General features: G+C 41.2%; 1 protein-coding gene across 1 annotated transcript in view; it reads right to left on the minus strand.

Annotated features, from left to right (window-relative positions):
• The window catches only part of mnat1 (MNAT1 component of CDK activating kinase), a 32,725-nt gene that overhangs the window by 18,507 nt on the left and 1,939 nt on the right, over positions 1-12,279 (minus strand). Inside the window, exons 2-6 of the mRNA XM_023285945.3 lie at positions 5,643-5,795; positions 5,196-5,269; positions 3,521-3,624; positions 3,171-3,311; positions 1,740-1,871 (exon numbers count right to left, since the gene is read on the minus strand). Coding sequence (XP_023141713.1) covers positions 1,740-1,871; positions 3,171-3,311; positions 3,521-3,624; positions 5,196-5,269; positions 5,643-5,795 — 604 coding nt within the window. The remainder of the gene's footprint in view (positions 1-1,739; positions 1,872-3,170; positions 3,312-3,520; positions 3,625-5,195; positions 5,270-5,642; positions 5,796-12,279) is intronic.

Genomic DNA, 12,279 nt, shown 5'->3' on the forward strand with positions numbered 1-12,279 from the left:
TTTGTGACTGTACTTCAAAAGAGACACTCAGGCTTCAACTGATAAATACTTTTTAATTCTTACTTCTAAATAGGCAATGCAAATTAGATTCTATGTATAATGACAAAAAGGGTTTTAAAGGAAACTGAGCAATTTTTCCTTAAATCTTAAATGACTCTACATTATAGCATAAAATGATATTGCTGTGAGTAAAGACAATGACATAAATCAGTTTCGCTATAAAGAAATATCATACAAATGTAGCCCAGCTTTAAAAATGTGCTTTTACATTTGCCTCCCTTAATTTCTGCTGAAGAGAAACTGAAACGCTTCTCGGAGTAAGGGACCACAACCAGATAAATGAATTCCAGCTATCTGCAGGAATCTACCGCTCTGTGCTGAAACTCTACCAAATCAAACAGAAGTCATTCTTATGGACTCTGAGGTGAAGGGAAATCCAAACCCACACGTTCCCTTGACTCAAGTCTCTCAGTCCAATACAGCAGATGCATGGTGAGACCTCTGCTCCACCAACTGGAGCTCGGGGATGGGAAGATGAAGAGAAATGCGAAGAAAGAGGCAAGGAAAAACAGTCACAGAAGAAGCCAAGAGCAACAAAATCATGCTGTTTCTCTCTCCATCAGCAAGTTTAACTTCACACTGTACATCAAGGGGGTGAAAGTCAGAGTACCACATTCTTTGCTTGGATCAATTCAGCGCTTCTTAAGCAGTGGTGTATGAGGTAGTAGTTGTTTTTAAAGAGTTCGGTTATACCTGCGTGTCTTAAAACCTAGCTAGCAGCTTCCATTTAGGTGAGTACAGATATCTCTCCCACGCATCACTGAACTGTGGGAAGACAACCATATCTCATGAGGGTTGCTGTGGAAGGGGTGGGGGCTGATGACACAGCCTATCTCATCACAGTAAAATGAAAATAAACGACTGAAAACCTGAACAACAGCCAAGTGGAAGGTCTCTCCAGACACGGTGTGCACAAAGCTGACAGCACAGAGCGGCCAAAGCCCTGAGCCCACATGCTCTCTCTGTGGGACCCACCACTCACCCCGAGGAATGTGATGACTGAAGGGGTGAGGGCCTGTTCCCACACTGAAGAAGAACCAGACATGGAGGAACATCCTCCTTTTTGAAGGTTCTTGACTGTTATCACCACTCCACTGTCACCAAGCACTCCACATAAAGTTTAAATTAGCTTTGAACTAAAACTCACACTATGACCTTCACGGTTTGGACTCACCTTAGCACCAGTGGACAGAGCTATACAACTATGTGCCCTAAACCTGCATGGGCTCGTGGGTAACTATATGAGCCATTTGTTATTTATAGTAAGTATTGCTTCTTCTTAAAGCTACATGTTTCACTGTCCTCATGCTGCTTTCACTTGAAGCAACAAAGCCCAGTCTGATAAGAGCATGCAAATAAGCAAGCAACTTCAGGGCAGGGGTACGCACAAAAAGATACTTGTTTTTGGACGTTTTGTGCAGTCACGATGGAAGACAAAAATATTTATGGCCAGTCTGATAAGGCACAATTAAAAGCAGGGTGAAAAGCCAGCCAGATCATGACAACAAATGACTTTCTAGGTATTTATGATAAAACTCCTAGGAAAACACTTAAGGCGTAAATGTTACAAACACAAGACAATAAATGCACAATCTTAGCATTTAAATTACAGAGTCAATGATGAACACATCTGCGTCCCTAATGACATGCAGTTGGAGAGTCTACGGTCTTGCACTTACCATTTGGATTCCAGTTGAAAATAGATTGGTAGGCTTCACAGCCTGTTTCTGCTGCTCTATCTGGGTCTCCAGCTGAGCAGCACGAACCTTGTGTTGGGCAAGTAAGATGGTGGCAGGAAGCTGAGACTGCTCCTGGAAAACAAACGGGACTGGAGATTTCTATGAGAATGTACACCAGGTGTGTGATACATGCAATAAGGTGCTTCATTCTGAACTAACTGCTCAGTAAAAATAGCTGACACTTGCATATATTGAGAAGAGATGAAAACACAAGCAGCCACCCCAGCCCCCATCCTCCAGACATCTCTATGTAACAATCAGCATAGGGTGCTTTCAGGCTACCTGCCACATTACTGAAGCAAGCCATATTAGCAAAACTGTGGCACTGCAGGGGACGCTGTTTCAAGTGCATTGCACCGCCTTCACCTCCATTAAATGCAAGGTCGGATGTTTCAATTTCTTCGGTGGAGTGCTGCCAAGCAGAGAGTCTAAGAATGAAAAGCTTGGACACATTGTTCACTGAGGAGATAGGACATTTTTGATGGAGTGGACAGCAGTGGTCGGACAGTCTAGACATTTTTTTTAAGCATTTAACAAAATACCAAAAGCAATTTAATGGCCTTGAACACTAATAAGTCCTGGTCTGACTGCAAAAGCTGACACTTTGTGAGTCGCACTTGTTTTCGATAGGTACTTAAGTGAATATACTTGCTTTACTTGGATGACAAAACATAGTTAGCATTCTTCTTATTTAAGAAAGATTCAGTAACAATGCTCATCAAGTCAAGACTATAATATACCTGTTGACATATAATGTGATTTCAAAGTGCGACAATTTAGTCTTTAATTAGAAAACAACAAACCATCAAGTGTGTACCAAGTTCCCATTGATATGATTTCTTGATTAGTTAGTCACTGCTCCAGGAGGTGCAACATAGCAGCTGTATTTGTATGGTAACGTATGTGCATGTGCACATGCGAGAAAGGACAGATTTCTGGTCACAGAGATGTACAGATGTCAGAGCTCAGGAGAGTTCCCCCAGGGGGGTGAGAGCTGATCTCATCTGCCTACAGTCAACAGGCCCTGTGCCTTAAACAAACAAACACACAGCTTAGCCTGATATCTGTGATGGTCCTTCAGCAGCCCGCTCTGCAGGAACAATAACTTCCAAAGCCCACAGCTAAACACAATGGAGCCAATAGGCTTTGGAATCACAGAATGAGAACAATGCAGCCCGCAGCACAATGACTGGTAATAAGCTCTTAATGATCTCATACTCATGAACCCTCAGGCTGAATGTGTCTGTGTCAAAGCATTTGTGTCAGACATGGAACATCTGTCATAATGTGATTTGCTGTCTGCTCGTCTTTTTGCATCACTAGACTTGTCATTCAATGCACATATGTACATGCAACAAGCTTGTAACTCACCAGTTCGTCCAGCAGTGCCTGTTTGTTCTTCTTCTTGGCTTGTAGTTGTCTTTGCTCCTCCTGCAGTGCCTCTAGTCTCCGTTGCTCATTGCCCTGTTGCTCCAGCAACAGCAGCTCCTCCAACTCTTCCTGCTCTCGCGTCTGAGAAGGAGAGAACAGGATTCTGTCACATCACTGACCACCAGGATGAGACCTCACAAACTCTAGTAATGTCGTATTGCACTTGATCCTACAATCTGACCTCTCAATGGAGGGGCGCAGGCTTAAAGAACCAAATGTTTATTTTAGCACCCAGTTATCCTGACGAAGATATTACGCATGAAAGGAAAAATACACTCAAAAGTATATACAAGCTTAGCCTTATTCTTCTGGATGATATCTCTGTTCTCTCTCTGGTACTGCTCCATCCTCAGCTTGGTGTTCTCCACATCAATGTTGTTTGTCAGGTTAAACACTACATGGAGAAAACATACACCACTGTTAATCTCACCAACCCAACATTTCCATCAATACAAATTCACCAACATTAGTGTTATTTTAAATTACTATTGCAAAATCCACAACTTTCCAAAGATAATTAATTTGTCCAACTGAAATACAAGAACGATCAATGTATAAAATTATGCTCAAGACAAGAGAAATTTTATATTTTATTACGGAGCGCAGCCTTAAAATTTAGCATCTAATATTTCGATATTTTTCTTCACCTGACCCCTCAACATAGACTCCTTTATGTATTTACCCCCTATAAATGACAGAAATAAAATAAGAAAGTGCTGCTTTGCTGTCTATGCACTCATATTACAAAGGTAGGAGCCACTGCTGCTGCTGCTATTGCTGCTGTGATACTGGTATCTTAAAATGGTTTACACAGTTGGAATCATGACGGCTGTGGGTTTCCAGCGATGTATAATTTCATTCAGAATGGGTTGATAACTTTTAAAATACAGCAACAAAATTTATTTTCAGCCCACATTTAGGCTGGTAACGGTTTCAGTGGCAAAAAGGTCAAAAGGTTGAGAGATACATTTGAAGTGATGCACCGGATAAGCAGATACATACTAGAAATCAAAAGAACGGTGATAAATTTAAAAAAAAAACAAAACATGAAGCCCTGGACTCCAGAGTGAAAGGACCAAGTACAAAGTTGTCCTGCCCAATCATCTATCATCTTAATTCTATGATAAAACATTGCTATCCTGATAGCAGTGGTGGATGTTCCAGGGCACGAGGGGTCACTGAATGGTTGTCATTACATTCCAAACCAATTGAACATCGATGGGAGATTTTTGGACCAACGAGTTAGACAGCACATTCCACCGTCATCATCATCAAGACACCAAATAAGAGAATATCTTCAGAAAAAATGGTGTTCATGCCTCCAGTAGAGTTCCACAGACTCTGAGATTCAATGTCAAGGAGCACTGAAGCTGCTCTAATGGCACAGGGTGGTCTAACATGTTACTTAAATGTGGGGTTTTCCTCTAATTTGTCACACATCTGTTTAATCAATGCTGTTTAAAGGTAAATTTAAGGTGACTTTTGAACATTAATGAAGTAAAATTAGAGGAGGACCTTGGTTTTCTAAAAAAATTTCCAAGGTCTACAAGGGAACATTTTGCAAATATAAAACCTTCATGTTTTAAAAATATTTCATAATGAACAGTATGTTTAGTTCCAGTTTATCCATAAAAACCTTTCAGATGTCCATTTATTACCCGTGATCAAAGACAAAAACTGCTTTTGAACCATACAGGAACTTTTCCTACAGCAGCAACAACAGCAGCACAGTTGGTCAGTGGGGCAAATTAGCAGCAAAGCTGACTGGCCACAACATATCCAGCTCTCCTAATAGATCCATACTAAATGGCCAGGGTGGGCTGCCAGTCAAGATGTGTTAACATTGGCAGAGCTATTCCTTAATCCATGCCCCTGGCTGGCACTAATGCCTGTAAAACACCACCAGAGTCAAGGAGAAATCATTAGGCTAGTTTCAGCATGACGCATCCAAGCCGTTGCTCCTACCTATGTCCTCCACTTGCTCCAGATAATCGTTATATTCTCTCAGGCTGGGGAAGTCAAAATCTCTCTTGTTGTAACTGTAGAGGAAGAAGAGAACTGATGATGCAAATAGTAAAACCTGATGAAATATGCACTGACATTAATAGACTCCATTAAATCAACCATTTTATAATACCATGTCTGCACACTGCCTAATAGACACACATTAGATGTCAATTAAGGGGCTATTAAAAAACAGATAAGAGGGAGAGAAAGAAGGCAGGGAGGGGCTGAGAAGTAAAAACCTGGCAGAGAAAGAGCCTTCCCGTTTGAGCCCCCTCCCCCTGGGGAGACTCATTGTCTACAAAACAAACAGTGTAATGAGAAAGACAAAGGCAGCTTAAGAAGTGGGAGGAGGCTTGGGATGACACATAAACACACAGGACCGCACCCCTGGTCCCCCTCACTCACATCTTCAGCACCTTCTTGCGAATCTCCACCTCCTTGTCTACAGTCGGGTCTTCGAAGAGCTGCACACGAAAGTTGCTCTTCCGCAGGGGCGTGTCGCACTGCACGCAGTTGCCCGAGCCACGCACAAACAGCATCTCCACACAGTTCTCGCATCTGGAGATGACAACAAACCAGAAATTACCAACCAGCTGAGCTACTCCCAGAGGTACACCCTCCTGAGGCACCTCTGAGAGTCAGCTGTTAGTGTGCATGTGTGGGCGTATGTGGCTGGCGAAATACAATTTTCCTCAGAGTAAAGCAAATTTGTGGGGTTTTTTTTTATGTCTGTAAGCCATCATCAGGCGCAATGGGTGATAATGGTGCACATGAATATTTCCTCTGAGTGCTCAAAGATGGCTGGGATTATGATTGGAATGTCGATTAGGCTGCCTCCCACTCTCAGACAAGAGGAAATTAGTCTGACACCCCATCAGTGGAGTGTCTGTCTGCACTGGAAAAACATTTGCTTTATTGTTATTTCAACAGACCTCAGTCATTCTGCCACGTTGCATAATATGATAAAATCCAGCTCAGTAATTCACTGTGTAGTCTGTCATTATAAGGATGGACTACTTCTTACGTAATTTGGGAAAAGCACAGAAATGGACAGTGTTTTGAGTATTCCACACTTAAACTGAATCGACATTTGTACTTAAAGGTTTAATTGTTTCTGAAAATTCTACTTTAACAACTAAAAAAGCAGCTTATGTCTGCACGCTATGCAACCTTTCTCCCCTTTCTGCCAGGAAATGTCATTATTATTCCTGACATGGTGGCTTTATGGAAGAAAGCTGTACTATGGAGAGGGTAAAAACCACATTTTTAAATACCGTGGCAATCTAGGCACTTATTGATCAAAGCATGTGCTATAAATCTATTTAATGGATATGATTACTTTCCAAGACAAAATATGTAGCAGTACAGCACAGTCATGATGAGTTTTTCAGGTGCCCTTTAGTTCCTCATATAAGCATGAATCACAACTCTCTTCAGTAAAGAGCATGCCTCTAAACCCGTGAAAAATTCTGACAATGGGCAGAAATACTTTTCTGACAATGGTGGGGAATTTCTAGTAAAGCCCAAGAAGGTTTATTTCATGCACCATCACGACAAACTCCATGGCAACCAATCACCAGACCTACCTGAGGGCACAATCCTCAGCTTAGCCATCAATCACACCTTTATACAGGTAGGTGTTTACCCATCAGACACACTCAAGTGAAGAGTGAACACAAAAGACAATGGGAATGTTTCTTTATCTCCCCTGATGGGGCGGAGAGCCTGGATAAACGTTTGCACAGTACTCTCTTTTAATTAAGTCTCTGTGGAGCTTTATTTCCACAGGAATCCACCTTCCTGCTTGTGACCACCTTCACAAAAATGGACATCTGGTTTCCAAATGGCACTACCTGCTACTGAGCACTGATGGTTTTAATAATAAAATATAGCAAAGCTTCAAGGAAAAAAAGACAGATTTTTCATCACATGTCACTGATGGTATGGTTGAGTCATTTCTTCCCAAACGTCAAAAGACCAAGCCTGAGACAGTGGTGCCAAGCGAAAAGTTCTCCGGGGATGGAGCCTATTAGAACAGTCATGACAAGACATTTCACTTCATCAGCAGGATTCAAAGCAGAAAAAAAGCAGTTAAAGTAGAAACTGCAGAGCAATGGAGTTTGGCTGTTTACACCTAGCGTCTCAGATAAGGGTCAAACAAGCGCAACTTTCCAAGTACGACTCTAAGCTTTCACAGATATGCAACAAATAAACTAAGCATGAGAGGGGACTATCTTACAAGCATGTCAGCTTAGCTTGGCTTAAATGAAGCGGCAATATAAAAATGAAAGCTGAATGACACGCTGAAACATCTGCGCTGTCCAGTTGGTGCTTCAGAGTGCGAGGAGCCTCTGCTCAAGTGCACCCTGGAAGAGGCAGATGTTCGCTGTGGCCTCAGGCTACAGGAGATGTATAGGCCTGGCCATATGGAGGTAGATGGAGGGATTCAGCTTGTTTCCACAGGCCCACAAAGAACCCATTCATCAACACGGGGCGAAGAGTGGGGCGTAGCTTGCCCCCTGCCCCATAAATGGACTACACAACAGTACTCTCCAAAGGGGAAATCCTGTGTAACTCTAGAGCAAAGAGGTGACCGTCTAAAAGGGAGGGAGGAGACTTTTAGAGTCAATTTGCCATCTTTCCTCTGAAGGGTGCCGTCTCTAAATGACAGCTTTCAGACTGTGTGCCTGTTGCAATTGGTCGCCAAACGAGATCCCAGAAATTTCTTGCCAATGCTACCCTACTACTCAACTGAGCATACAGGACATTTAAGTGAACAGACAGATCTCTAGCAGCTTGCCATCTCTGTGTCCCAAGGCTGTTGTCACTGACTGAGTGCTCCTGACTCCTCCCTCTCTCACCTGTCCTGCTCAGAGCTCCAGGCTCCTATCTCTCCCATCTGCAGCTGTCAGCAGGTCAGGGAAGGGGGTGGTAAGAGGAAGGTAAACAGGGTCCTGGCTCAGCAAGGAGACTCTGACACCACCACCACCCCCACCACCCCTTTGTGACATTGCCTGCATCTTTGCCTTTGTAGAAGAATGAAACAGCACGACAGACAGGCGTTTGTTTGTTGGAGTGCCGTCTACAAGTTTCGGTCATGAAGCTCATGATATTCTCAGACCCATCGCTGAATTGAGACAGAGCAGGGCTGCCTTTTCATGAAACCTAAACCTGTTGTGATGCTCTGTGCTGCCCCGAGACTTACAATACATGCAGTATTTCAGTGAAAACTGATTAAGTCCAAGAGAATAATTTCTTACACTAAAATCTTGCTGTGTATGATCTAAGCAAAATAAACTATGGCTCTGGGATACTTTATAGACAAGCAAAAAGGGCAGAGACACAAGTTCCCAAAGTATTTTCCACAATGTAAACTTGAAGTTGAATACTTTCTTTATTTTTTTTTAAAAGTCAGTAATTGTTCAAATAAAAAAACTAAGTAACAGCAAAATTAACAGTACAATGGAAAATACAGTGAAAACCAAAAGCTGGTGGAACTTACGCCAACATAAGTAACTTGTCTGTTCCACTTTAGTTCCTAAACAGATTAAACAAACAAGATATTCTTTGATTTAAAGGTGTTGGTAGGAGGATTTTTAAACCCTTGGACAAAGTCAGGTTAGCTGCTTCCAGTCTTTACAATAAGTTAAGGCAGCATCAATCTAATCTCTCTTAAAGTAGGCAAAAATAAGTTTCATAAATGGTCGATCCATTGTTTTTATGTTTGCATGTACAGAGCATTTCATTATGATTACTTTACCAAGTATTTAATACCTATCCAGTTCTTAGAAGTATCTATGGAGAAAATGATCAAAGCTTTTACTACTGGAAACACAGGTGCCCAAAAAACAATTCCTGCTTTCCTACTGCACATCAACCTCTGAACTGTCACTTGCTGGAATCTAATTTCTACTTAATGAGGTGTGTCTGCCCTGTCAGTCTATGTTCACCCTCTAAGCCCCACCATATGCCTAAGCTACAATTGTTTTTGCCTGTCTTTGCCCAGAGTCAAATGCCAAAGGACATGGGCCCGGTGTCATTGTGCAAAGGTAATAAATAACACACATCAAATGCCGCTGGTGACAGGGATACAAAATGTGCTGCGGTGGAGTTTAAATTTAGATGCATGGAGAAGCTTAATAATGCAACGCACTGCCGGAGGCTGGTCAGTCCACACTGGCACGGACACTCAGCCTGGCTACAGAAGAGACGAGCTTACAGTTACTGAAATAAGGGTTTGACTGATACGTTTTTCTTCTCAGGACAGACACTGATTATTATAAGTCCAATAGCTGATATTTGGAACTGACATATACTACCGGTCAAAAGTTTGGACACACCTTCCCATTCAATACTTTATATTTATCTGTATTATTTCCTTCATTGTAGATTAATATTGAAGTTTTACACTTTTCTGTTTACTACATAATTCTGTATGTATTCTCTTATAGTTTTGATGTATACAGTATTAACCTACAATGTAGAAAATAATTAAATAAAACCCACTGAATGAAAAGGTGTGTCTAATTCTTTGACTGATAGTGTACATTCCAGCAAAAATGAAAATTTCAGTGTCAACATTTAAAGTAAAACCAATTCCAACACAAAACTTTGTTTAGATTTTTTTAGTCAATTTATGTTTCATATGTTTACTTAAAAAAATAACTTTTCAACCATTATCCCTCAGTGTTGCTAGCTTAGTAGTGCTGTGGGAGGGGCTTTGCTTGAAACCAACAATGGGGGAACTAAAGATAGAGAGGGGCAGCTGCATTGGAACCACTGCAGTGCATTTTTTAAAATGTACATAATTCATCAGTAATCTGTTTAAAAAAAACAGTAATAAGAATAACAATAGACGTAAGAAAGCTATGTGCATTTATTTCAAAAGACAGATGCGTAGAAGGTGGGTGGGCATTTCCAAAAGTTTCAAATAGACTCCTGCACATCATCTAATTTGCAAAAGTACATTTAATCACCAAGTTTCCTGTCCAGCCTTAACCAGGCAACATTTTTGTAAGTTGGACTCTGTGGAGGAGTATATTTGAAAATCCCCCCTCCCCCCAAATAAAAAACAACAACAAAAAACAAACAATACCAATAAATGGAAAAATTCTGGAGTGTGGATCCAATAATCTTCCATTCTAATAATCAGTCGACCCCTAACAGAATTGAATAAACCAGTGCAGAAGGTTCAACTAGGCTCAGTTAATGATTAATTTACCTCATATGCACGAATATTAACGCCTGAATGGCATCTTCAAATTGTTTGTTTTCTCCAATCAACGGTCCAAAAGCGAAAGATGTCCACTTGACTATTATTTTAAGACAGATACAAGCAGAAAAGAAAGTGGCTACAATGACTGTCTTCCATTTTTGCTTGATAAATGATAATATTTTATTATTCTTTTGTGATAACATTTCCTCTTAGTCACTGTACTCTAATCGGATAAATAGGGATACTGGACAGTAAAGCTAACCTAGGTCACTTTGGCTTTTATTGTGCTGCCAGAGCTACTACATTTTGAACTTTGGTTGCTGTTGAGGTGTTAGTTCGTGTGATTAAGTATATATGAATTACAATCTTTATGTGTATATAAGTATTTTCCTCTCCTTTTTTTTTGTCACACTTCATCTTTCTGTCTTACTTTTTCTGCAGACAGTTGTTGGTTAGACCAAATGTGAAATCAGTAACTGTGAAACTGAAACATTCTCAAGCTGCAGTAGAGGCCTCCAAATCTATCAGCTATTCAGCAGGACTCGCTGCAAACAAAAGCCAAATGACATTAGTGATGAAAATACTAATACAGTTTGAGAGTACAGCAGTTTCCAAGTGGTGCATAAATTCACTGTCGCACCGGCTCTGAGGAACAAAATCCAAGGTGACCTGGGCAAGGACATCTCTCCAAATTGCTTCATTGCAGAATCATTTTAATTTTCTGTGTGTAGCCCTGCATCCAGACAGAGGCGGTGAGTTATGAGCTCGCTGACCTGATGACAAAGCACGACCACTTCCTGATGGTACGGTCAATAAACAGACAGGGTCGAAAAGATGTGCTCATCAGGCTACCGCCGTCACTGCATAATGCTCATGGAGAAGATGTCCCCTTCGTTTAAATGTCCAGGTCTTTTTTAACAGATGAAAAAGTTAAGTAATGATAAATGCGCAGCAAAGTTACAAAATGCCGAGATGAGAATGATGCACAGTGTATAAAGTGTAACTCTAGTGCCGAAATAAGATGATCAGAATGTAAGAATACATAATCATTTATACTTGCTTGCGGTTCTTTGTATATGCCATGTAGATAAAATTTTATATTACTTAGGAGGGGTGGCATGATGGTAAAGCGGTTAACACTGTCATCTCATAGGAAAAAGGTTCCTTCAAACCTACTGGGGTTTCTCTGTTTGAAGTTTGCATCGTCTCCCTGTGCCTGCGTGGGTTTTCTCTGGGTGCTCCAGCTTCCAAACACGTGCATAACAGTTTAATTGAGGATTCTAATTTCCTAGAGGTGTGTGTGGTTGTTTGTCTCTTCAAGTCAGCCCTATGATGGACTGGCGACCTGTCCAGGGTCCTGAGGCAGGACAACAGATAGGATACGCTTCAGCTCCTGACAAGCCATCCTCTACAAGATACAGCTGGTATAGCTAATGGATGGATGGATGTATCTTTAAGATATACTAACATGTAAGAGCCATTCTGCAGATTATATTAAATGTATTTATATTGACATGATCCACTTGATTGACTCTTATGAATCCGATCAAGATTATGGGAAGAATTGCAGTGACTGGCCCATTGAACCAGACACACCGTGGAAGCAAAAGCCAGTAAAATAAGAATGGTTATGTATAAGCCTCTAGATGAATATGTTCAGATATTAGTGTGGAAAAGGTTATGTTTTGGCTGCACTGTTTAACAGCTTGGGCTTGGTTGGGGTATGGTCTGAGAGTGATTTTGGTGTCTGCTTGCTACTCTTGTATTATTACTTCATCAAGGAAAGCGGTGGAGTTACATGATGATTGCATTGGTTTGTCTGTTAGC

This window comes from Amphiprion ocellaris, chromosome 20 (assembly GCF_022539595.1).
Source record: "Amphiprion ocellaris isolate individual 3 ecotype Okinawa chromosome 20, ASM2253959v1, whole genome shotgun sequence".
In the NCBI taxonomy this organism is placed as follows: domain Eukaryota; kingdom Metazoa; phylum Chordata; class Actinopteri; family Pomacentridae; genus Amphiprion; species Amphiprion ocellaris.